Source organism: Prunus mume, linkage group LG3, assembly GCF_029339155.1.
Source record: "Prunus mume cultivar Tortuosa linkage group LG3, ASM2933915v1, whole genome shotgun sequence".
Taxonomy (NCBI): Eukaryota; Viridiplantae; Streptophyta; class Magnoliopsida; order Rosales; family Rosaceae; genus Prunus; species Prunus mume.
The window spans coordinates 22,958,850-22,969,764 of record NC_142700.1 but is presented as its reverse complement, the minus strand read 5'-3'; the positions used below and the strand labels follow the sequence as shown (position 1 = coordinate 22,969,764).

The 10,915-nt window shown below is 37.5% G+C and overlaps 1 protein-coding gene across 1 annotated transcript; it reads right to left on the bottom strand.

Moving 5' to 3' along the window:
* Nucleotides 1–5,187: 5,187 nt before the first annotated feature.
* On the bottom strand, nucleotides 5,188–6,824 carry LOC103343677 (uncharacterized). Its single transcript, XM_008247322.3, has 5 exons — nucleotides 6,486–6,824; nucleotides 6,199–6,249; nucleotides 5,960–6,093; nucleotides 5,765–5,856; nucleotides 5,188–5,659 (listed from the first exon to the last, which is right to left on the bottom strand). The coding sequence occupies exons 1-5, from the start codon at nucleotides 6,771–6,773 to the stop codon at nucleotides 5,481–5,483; spliced, it is 744 nt and encodes a 247-aa protein (XP_008245544.2). The 5' UTR covers nucleotides 6,774–6,824; the 3' UTR covers nucleotides 5,188–5,480.
* Nucleotides 6,825–10,915: the final 4,091 nt, after the last annotated feature.

The following is a 10,915-nucleotide window of genomic DNA, read 5'->3' as shown; positions in this document are numbered from 1 at the left end:
GTATTAGAGTTTAATTTTGAATTTACACTAGCATTAGCTGTACCTAATTTGGATCCTAATTGTGGGACCTAAGAACTAATCTTTTGAAATTTACATGCACTAACATCATGCACATGTTGTAAGAGTTTTGGGGTTCGATTCATTAGTATGTGGTCATGTTGTGTGCTGTTCATAGGTAAACACATGATATATGAATAAGTTAAATACTATTTTCCACCTTAAAAGAAAATTGAAGAGAGATGTCATCTCAATTTATTGAAATCCATGGGAGCGGTCGAGGATGTCTAGTATGTGGCCCTGAATCAAACAAAACTCTGAATTAAAAAATAAAAGTTATCGATGTGAAATTGATTGCATATGTGGCCTGTTAAAGAGTGGCCTCACGTGAGAGGGAGTGTTGAAGAATATGAAATTACATATTGGAAACTTAACAAAATAAAATATAACATATAATAAATAGTTCCGCTATCAATAACAGTGAGACCTTTTTATATAAAACCTCCACATTATTTAATAGGGTTGTTAAGTTGGATCAATATCAATGTTGCTACTAATGAGTCATGGATCCGTTTATTTGAAATCTTAACAAGAGTAAAAGGTTGTAGTTTCTTTTATTTCTTCTTTTTTGGAATTTTTTTTTTTTATAAAATTTGAAAACTATTGCACCTAGGTTCATCACGGGCTGAGCCAATCAGAATTTTTCTGTTCAGGGCGAGTTTTACATTTTTTTAAAATTTTTCCAGCAGGGCCGAGGTTTCAAAGGGCTATGGGCGGGCCTAGATGGGAATTGAAGAGTATAAATTAATATTTCCATTGTTTGACAACTTAAACATGAAATTTTTTGGAAATTGGGAATCAAGATTCCTGAATTTAATTTACACTAGAAGATTCATTCTCTTGCAATTTCTATTGAGTAGGAATTCATTTTCACCATCATTTATGTCATTCACAAAATTTGACATACATAAATCCAAACATTGAAAATTTTAATTGATAGAAATTTAAACGACGGATATCTAAGTTCTGTTATTTAATAATTCTCTGCAATTTTCAATTCCATCATCCGTAGAGTAGTCATGTCACGTCTCTCTCTCTCTCTCTCTCTCCAACCCTAACTGCCCTTCCCCTAAAACTTTTCTTAGCGTCGCAGCCCCCTTTGAGGAGAGAGGAGGTCATTGTTCCTCCTCCCCGCCCCTCTATTTTGTTCTTTACTTTCTTGCTCCCATGTCAGCTAATCTTCTGTCTCTCTCCTATGTGAGAGTTTCTTCTTTCCTTGTGAGAATTTTATTTTGTTGTTCTTGTTTTTTCATAGTTGTCCACCCTCTATTTTCCCTCGATCACAACCCCACTATTTTATTTTTTTGTTTTTGTTTTTTCAGGGTTGTCCCCCCTTCTGTTTTCCCTCAATCACAACCCCATTGTCACATCCATGCCTTTGTCCCTTCCCTAGCTATTGAGTGTTCAACTGACTTCTCCTCCCTTATGCTTGTGTCTCTCAAGACTAAAGTTTGTGAGAAGGCTACTTGGTTTTGGGAGTGTGGGATCTTCTTAGATCCATGGTTTGACCATATGAGTATGATGCGGCTTTGGCTTCTTCACCATTCTCGTTCGTCAGTCTCTTCGGGTGTCTTCACAAACTCTTGTTCTAGTGGTTGTGGTGCTCATCTCGGCTGCGGCGATGGCGGCAATGGTAATAACGTTAACCTTATTACATAGGGTTCGGGTTTATAGTGTTGTTGGGCTTTTGTTTGTGGGCTTAATTCAGTTTGTTTTGTTTTGTTTTAGTTTTAATGATGTTGGGCATGAGATGTTATGATTATTATTATTTGACCTTTTGTAACGTTATATGTTTCTTATTAATGGAACATATCCTGACCAGAAAAGAAAAAAAAAAAAAAAAAAGAGTAGTCATATGACAAATCATAGATTTTGAAAAATTGAGATGATATTTTTGAAGTTTTTCTTCAAGTTGGCAAATTGAAATTGATGTATTAACTTTTGATGATGTTTCTAAATTTTCCCACATAAAAAGGAGCAAAAACCACCGATCACCAAAATAGGCAAACTTAAAGAAGAAGAAGAAGTAGACAAAAGAAGCAGAAGCAGAGGCAAGAAAACCGAAAGGAAATTCATCAGAATATGGAAAGTTCAGCAACTGAGGAGCAGCAGAGAGAAGGACCCCGTTTCAACAGCCCCCTGCACTTTCTTTGAACAAGTCATCAAGGCTTGCCTCGACTGTTTGGGACTTCATGATGATCATAGTCAACACCCTCCTCCTCTACGGACCGAAAGAGAAATGAAATTTAACGTAATATACCAATCTCTCTCTCTCTCTCTCTCTCTCGTTAATAGTTTGTTTTGCCATCCTTTCTTTTTATATGTATGGGCCTGGTTGTATGTATTTATGTATGTAATGCAGGAAGAGACAATTATGATGATGGCTACAAGAACAAGGAAGGCGACTAAACCACCTATAAGCTCTGGTCCAGGTGGTCAGATTAACTATTCTTCTTCTGTTTCTTCCTCCTAAACTCTTCAATCACAGCTCTAGCTCAACACAGACATTCCACAAACCTAGCTTCTACAGCTTTTTTTCAAGTTTTCTCTAGGTTTGTACATTTGTAAGATCTATTTCTAATCAAGTAGAACTGATGAGGACATTAATGTACAGTTATGGATCTATTATTCAACTAATGGAAGTCTCTTGTTGGTTTCTTTGCTATGACAAAATGTAAATTGCTCTCCCTTTTTCGGGTTCTTTTGTCTGTGATTGATCAGGAGCTCTTCCTACTTCACTTCTATTCATTAGTAATGAGCTTTCCAAGACAATGTATAAAAACCAGAGGTGTTTTTGTCTGTAAATAATTTGTTTGCTTTGGAAATTGAAACCCACCCAAACTTGTTGAAAGAAAATAAAAAGCTTAGGAAAAAGTAGGGTTCCTCTATATATATTTATAAAAAGAGGATTAGTTTGCAATTTAATAATTTTTACTCATCTCTTTTGTCAAAATATTTGCTAGAGTAGCGATTTTCATTTTCGTTTTGCCCGTACACATCCCTTCCTATGTTTTGTTTATATATATTTTTTATGCAAGCGATATTCTAATTTAATCTAATTTAAACTACAGGAGTGGGATTTGAACTCAAGTGGAGAGGAAGCGAAGATGTATTCTAGCCAACTTGACTAAGTTCATATCTGCCCTTTATTTTGTACTTTGATTCTCCTGTTCTTTACTCAATTACCAAAATACATAAATATACAAAAGAATACGAACTGGTAAAACGTCAGCAGGAAAATCTCTACCCTTTTGTTGTAGTAAAATTGTGGTGGTGAGAACATCAAAGCAATAGAAATGAACATTCAAGAGGGGGGAAAAAAAGAAACAGAAATGAACTAGTGTGTAGTGTATATGAGGGCGGTCGTGAGGTGAAAGGGAGGTGGTACTTTTGTCATGTTTTACTTGGAATGGAGCTCGTCTTTGGCATTTCTCTTGCAAACCAGAATCTCAATGTCCTTTACACTTTCCCATCTATCAAAATCAGGAAGTCTCTCAATGTCCTTTACACTTTCCCTTCTATCAAAATCAGGGAGAAGGAGGGGAGAGAGGCCAGTCCGTGTCAACATTTAAAATATTTAAGTCATGATTTCCATTGTTGATGGTGAGTTGCCATCTGCTGCTAATCCTGCCCTTAATCAGGGAGAGAGGGCCAGCATGTGGGTACCATTAGTTGCTGTCTGCAAATCCGACCATAAATCAATAGCATCTGCTGCTACACTGCAACCTCTAAGTAAAAGAGACTGATTTTCTTTTCTAGTCTCTCAACACTCACATGATGCTCCCAGGTCCGTAGGAATGGGGTTCTGAAAGTTCGATATGGTTAACTGGTAGAGATCTCTCCCGAACCGATCCGTGCTCAGATCTACTCACATCCTTAAGCAAGTTTCTCATATTAGACCCTAAGTTATTGCCCCAGAGAACCTTACTAAGGCTGTGGGTTTTCGCAAGGTTTTCATTTTTTACTTGTTCCCGCTAGTGAGTGAGGGCTCAGACCAAAGAAAGAAAGAAAAAAGTAGCTTCTCAGTTTTATCTCTTTTTGCTTCTAAGATATATAATAAATTTGGATTCCTTCCCCAAAAGAAAATTGATAACATCAGGTTTGTAGACACATTACAGAAATCATGTGACCATAAATTTTGAATTTGTCCGATTTGGTTAGTGTGTTTTAATCCGTCAATCACACGTAGAGGCTCACACATTAAAGTATATTAATATTAATGTCAAATTCGGCAAAAGAGACCAAGATTCAAAGGAAGAAATTGTTCAAATTCGAGGAAAACACTGGACACTGTGGTATTAAACCCTAATACAAGTATGTTTATGTTCACCAAGTATCATGCAAGGGCCTCACTATGAAAAGAAAATTCTCTGAGAGAACATAATTAAGCACCCTAAATACATAATTAAAGAGAAAGCCATTCATTTATTGCTACTGTAGCTCTTATCCAAGAAGAGAACATACAAAGATGAAAATCAGGACTGCCCAATTTACCATCCAATCACATTTTCTGCCCATTTTTTTCCCACTTACCCTAAAGCATTTAATTAATATATTTGCTTCCTAACTGTACCTGTGGTGCTCGGTTATCCTCCTTTGCTTTCAATGACTTCCAAATTTATACCTGTTACTCCATAAACTCCAAGCAAAGAACCTCAGTATTCACATAGCCATAAACAGCAATTTGGTCCATTTGTTAGATTCCTAGTGTATTCATACTCGTTAATACCATTCGTTGTTGTTCTTCTCAAACTCACCCATCTTCTCCTAAAACTCAGTGTTACTAGTCCTGCTAAAATGGCATACTAGGATGTACGTTTATCAACTTAATTACTTGTTCCAAATCCAATCATGTTCAATCCAACAAAATGATTAAACCTAGTTATAGGCTTATAGCTACACATTCAACTGTATTTTCAATATAGTATATTAGTTCTAGCATGAATATACAATACATTTCATAAGAGTATATGCCTAAAGTAGTTATCTTTAATGACTTGGTTCCAGATATATATTTACTGTTTAATAGATACCAGGTTAACATATCAAGCCACAGCCAGCTAACACCCAAAATTAATCAGAATATAACATTGCACAACTTTAATCAAAGCTGTAACATAGTACGGGAGAAAACTAAAAGCAGACGATGTTATTTGATCAAGCAGATGGCATTACAGAGGTGTTCTCATACAAATCTACAAGAAACCAATTACACTTCCAAGTGACAAAAAAAAGGAACAAGGCAAACCAAAGGATATCTATCATGAAGGCAACATTCTGCAACGGAAAACTGTGACTACAAAGTTCACCATCCTAACTTGGAATCATTAAATTGGGACATGAAACTTTTTTTTTGAAGTTATGTATATTCACAAAAATTTGATGTTGCTCACCCTGAAGCTCTTGTATGGTTGTGATCTACTCTACCGCTTATTTCGACTGGTTATATAGTTGAGTGCCAGCCTAGAGAACCGGGTGATAGTGAAAAACATTTGCCACAGAGCACGGCCCTTCACAATCCCCTCCCGTATGCCTCTTGCAGTTCTAGCCAAAACTGGCCCTGGAACCTCAGTTTTCGGACTGGCCACCTCCTGCACCGATGCTAAGCAAGTAAAGATGAATTTTACATTCATTGCTCCAAAACCCAATTGAAAACTAAAGGTAAAACAACAACAACCAAAAAAAGACTATAGAAGACATGGATAACCTGATGGAGCCATGTTTGTCAAGCGGCGAAACCTCTCCTCTGCCACGCGAACAGCTCGAGTGGAACTTCTAACACCCTGTGTAATTTCCTGGCTGCACCACAAACCAAATGAGTCAGCTGATAATGAGTTAATTAAAGATATCTTCCATTTAGCTTGAGACAAGCATATAAGAACTTTGAAATGGTAATGCCAACCCAAGATCACTGAGCTCCATAGTGAGGTCACTGATCTCCATCCCGGATAAACGAACAGCAGCCATTGTGTCAGGAAGCTCTTCCCTAATAACATCCATCAGCTTTTCAAGTGATTGAGCTGCCCTCTTGAAAGCCTTTAGAAAACCACATTGGAAATTCACTTTACTAACAGCGATTGCTCAAGAAAAACATAGCCAATTTCCAATGCTGATTAAAATCAAGTATTCAAGACTACAAACCAGAAGCGCGGGGATTGCAGAGCAGAAGAGCCACGTCGCAGAAACTGCTGCCTATTAAAAAACCCCAAAAACCAAAAACAAAACTTGACTCAATAGCACCACCAATTTCTGTAATTCTTTCAAAAAATGTTAGCTGAGATTGTTGGGTTTTGCTTTCAGAATACCCTGAAGAAAAACCCACCTTGAAGAATCTAATTTCCAAAGCATATTAAACTTCAATCAGAAACAGAACTATGCTTCCAAAAGCATAAATAGTATATTAAAAATCTAGAGAGAGAGAGAGTTACGGCGCAAGCAACGACATTGAGCAAGACGATGTGGCGATGGGTGAGGTTCCAGTGGGAGAGCTGAAGAAGTGAAGCCGAAGGTAATGGAGATCCCACACTTTCCCTGTAGTGCGATGAAACTGACGGCTGAGATGCTTCGTTAACATACTCAGACCGTACGGACACCGAGATCACCCGTCGAGCCGGAAGTCTTAGATGGTAGGGCAGACGGCCAGGCTTTGTGCTCCCCAGGAAGCTGTAGCTTTGCTTGATTGTGGGTTTCACCTGCAATTTCAGACCAGACAACATTGCTACCCTCTCTCCTCTCTCTCTCTCTCTCTCTCTCTGAGGAGCCTACGATACTCGGTCACTCGGCCCTCGCAATCTCCACCAGCAGCAAGCAGGCCTCAGCAGAGCAAACAATTTGTGCGTCATTTCTGGCTAAGCCGAAGGGCCTTTTTGTCATTTCCTTCCTGTAAGATTATCAATTGGGCTCTCTGTTTCTACCCAATTTGCTGGATTAATCTTGGGCCTCATGATATAGCGGGTCGGTTATTGCCAAAATGGCTAGAGAAACTGTCGGTGTAGTTCCGTTACACCGGTGTGGTTTCACCGGTTTCCAGTCTTGAACCGGTTTTACAATATCTAATAAAACAGCATATATATAATTATTCTCTCGTTTAGATGTCCGCATATTATGACAGGATCCGACCCAAATTTCACTTTAGAATTTGAGCCAAACCCTGTGCATGTCTAACACTTGGCAAGTGCCGGGCACACTTGACCAAATTGCCCTTCTATTTAAGACTCAAATTTCTTTTACGGTTTGACTTCTGTCGAAATTTCGGCAGTCTCCCCTATAATTCGCTCATTTTCCAAAAATTTTACCTGCACCAAATGCAACTCATGGCTACAATCGTTTAGCATGCATCAAACAAATAACTTTAAATGGCCTTAGGCCTCTTTATACCAAAATCATTCTACCATCTGAAACTGCTCTCAACTCTTAGAACAACATGAATACGTTATCAAATCCCAAAATAATTTAACTGAACAAATTTTCATACATTTGATTTTGTGGCTGCACCTAGTAACTATAGGTTGCTTACGTACCCTTACTCATGGATCAAGTCATGTGTAGTTCTTTCATACTTCCCTCACCAAAACTTCAACTCTAAATAATCCTCTGAAAAAGTACAAAAGATTTTTTTATTTAAGAACAATCTTTCACCCATTCACATATGTGCAAAAACAACCCAGATATGTATGAAAACAAGAAAGTTACTAAAATAACTTTAGTCACGTAAAACCTTAATATCGTTGTCAACAGTTTGAATAAAACATGCTTCTATCTTCCACATATAATAACAGACTCATCACTTAAGAGAATAGTAATGAATTGTAGTCAGAAAATAGGTTTTAAAATTTTTACTCAAAAATACCAAGATAAAATCATCAATTTTTGTTTAAACATCTTAAAACCAAAATATTCTCCACCTAGGCGCACCTCCATTCATAATATTCCATCAATTCCAAGTGTCACATAAGTGATACATCCCATGAATCTCGGAAATCTGAGTCAACGTCGCATTCCTCATAATACTCGGAGCCACATAGTCAACACGAGTCGCATTCCTTGAACTCGGAGAACACATAGTCAGCCCGAGCGCATCCTCGCTACGATTCGGGCATCCCGAACTCATGGGGCATTGTCATAATTGACAAAACTGTTTCATAAGCAACTGGGGGGGTACCCGTGTGGTGGGTTTAAAAACTATATTCCAAAACTTATCATAAAATTTCCCATATTCCACAAATCCATATTTCAAATCTTTTCTCAACTTTCCAAAAATCAGTTCTCAACTACCTTTAAATTTACACCACATACTGTTGGGAACTAGTACCCATAATTCATAATTCTCAAACCACTGAGTATATATATTAAATATAGACATGCACTTAGATATTTAATTAGTTTATTATTCACGTTGAAAACCGATTAACAAACCATTCACTCACAACTAAAATATAATATCCTTAGAAAGTAAAAGTGATTACATAGTAACTTATAAACATTAACTCATCCAATAACACTCAGTCACATACTATAATAATAATCATAATAGTAATAATAAATAAATAATAACCCCTAGAGATCTTATCACTTCCAATAATGCATAATCTTCGAATATCCGAAATAACATCCAAGAATACCATAAAATACTATAATTTAATCTCAAAATCCAAACATAATCAAAATAATTCACATAACAGTCAAGCCTCGTTCCTAGAATCGTTCTTGCACTTCTCGAAGGATGAAACTACCTCAGAAGGCTCTCGGTCAACCGAGTAGTCAAACTTCCCAAAACTGGTTAATCAGGCCCGCAGGGCTCACGACCTCCGATTTCCTATCTAAAAGTTTCTATGAGTTCAACAAGGTTTAATAAACATGTCTTGCTAGTTTGGTTAGCATCGAACAGTCGAATTGCTAGCGACCGCACGATTGGACAATTATCATTTATCCTTAACTTTGAATTATTGAATCGGAGCATTCGGGACTCGATTCACGATCCGCGAATTCCTACACAATCGTAGAAATGCCTAGATCAACATATTTTAAATTGAAAATGATCCAAAGGTTTGAACGCATTGAACCCGGATAAGACCCAATATGCGATATTCAATCGACGGTCAAATGATAACCAATTTCAAATCCGAGCATGCCGTCGTGCTCGAGACGATATGAGGATCATTTTAGGACCCAAAGATCATAAAGTGACCCACGCACTGGTAGCGCGTGAGTGTCCAAAGCGATTCTAGCAATAGGAAAATCTCCAAGTTGTCAATCAAGACCTATATCTATATGGTTAGAACAATGAATGCAACAACTTTTGTTCTTGGACCAGCCCTAAAAAGTGGCTGAAAATGGCTGGAATCGCGAGCCGAAAACCAACCAAATTTCAATATCTAAATCGAGTTACAAAATGCAAAAATGGATCCTATTCAACCCAACCATCAGGTAGAACACATTGAGAGGATGAAAAAGCATACTTAGATCGAAGAAATTGGTGGTTGGAATCGTCCGAACGAGTTCCGGGAAGTTTGGGTCAAAACGACTCTTCTTTGTGATTTCCAGCGAGATCAGCGGCGATGGCAGCAGGTGAGGGTGGGGTAGGAAGCGGCGTCGTCTTGGTTCTATTGGTACAAGCCTTGTGGCGGAGGCGATCGGACGCCACGGAGGAGGGCCAAACCGATCAATTGTTACTCAAAGGGAATTGTCGAGCACGGGATGGAGGCTCTAGGAGAGAGAGAGAGAGAGAGAGAGAGAGAGAGAGAGATTTCATAATTTTTTTTCAAACCCTTCTTGAAATAATTACGATTTTGCCATTGGGCTTCTTTTGATGGTAACTTCCTTGTTATAACTCTGATTTGAGCCTACTACGTGTCTACGGACTCATCTCGACGTGATCTACGTCATGGTGCCTTTCATTTTCCCAAATTCTTTCCCAAACAAAAATTCAACTTTAAAACCATTAAGATATTCATAGGGTAAAATTGTCTTTTACTTGAATACTTTAATAATTAAATATTAATTTAGGATCGGGTTATTACATGTTATTATCGTGTGAATGACATAACATCCACATGATAATAACGTCCATAGGTCCGCATAGGAGAATTTATATATATATATATATATATACACACACATATATTACACATATGCCAAATGATAATCAGTTACTCTTATTATTGTTTAGTCCAGAAAGGACTTGTCAGCCATTTGCATGGTGTTTGGCCGTGGAGTTTGCTTGTTGCAATTAGGAAGGTGTGCCATTGTTGGCAATGAAAAACTCCAACATATTGAAAATTGGTAAGACTAGCAAATGCACACCGATATTGACTTTAATCAATCAATTGTGGATTGGGTAGGGAACTGGCCCAATACAGGTTCTTTTCTATGCCTCAATTAAGAGGACTTCAATATTCATCTAGTGCGAAAATGGTAACTGATAGAAGCTAAAATTGAACGGTAATGGAAATGGCAAAAGTTTATCAAATATTTCTCTATTAAGACAACTTGAAAGAAAAAGGAATATACATAAACAACATAGCCTGAAGATTTCTCTATTCAGACATGTTACATAAAATTAAAATGGATATTGAAGATTTCTCTATTCAATCTTGTACGAGAAAAAAAAATCATACCAGGAGTTGGCAGAGTAAAATAAAGAAAGTTACTCAGGAGTTTCAACTGGGAATTCAGAGAATGAAAAAGGAAGGCTGTTTCAGGCTTTTGAGCTGGGTTTATAGACATTGAGTCTGGTTTTTGTTGGTTGAATTGTGTGTGTTTTGCTGATGATTTCTCCTTCAATTTATAGAGAATGAGGTTAGTTGAGTGGACCAACAGCTAATTTGACGTACTCACTTGCCATTGGTTTTGGTGAGTG

What these genes read in the sequence shown, in the direction of transcription:
- LOC103343677 (XM_008247322.3), bottom strand. Translation starts at nt 6,773, where the DNA reads ATGTTGTCTGGTCTGAAATTGCAGGTGAAACCCACAATCAAGCAAAGC. An exon ending in CTGCAATCCCCGCGCTTCTG is followed by an intron (nt 6,094 to 6,198) that starts GTTTGTAGTCTT and finishes GGTTTTCTAAAG; the next exon opens with GCTTTCAAGAGGGCAGCTCA. An exon ending in ATGGAGCTCAGTGATCTTGG is followed by an intron (nt 5,857 to 5,959) that starts GTTGGCATTACC and finishes TTTGTGGTGCAG; the next exon opens with CCAGGAAATTACACAGGGTG.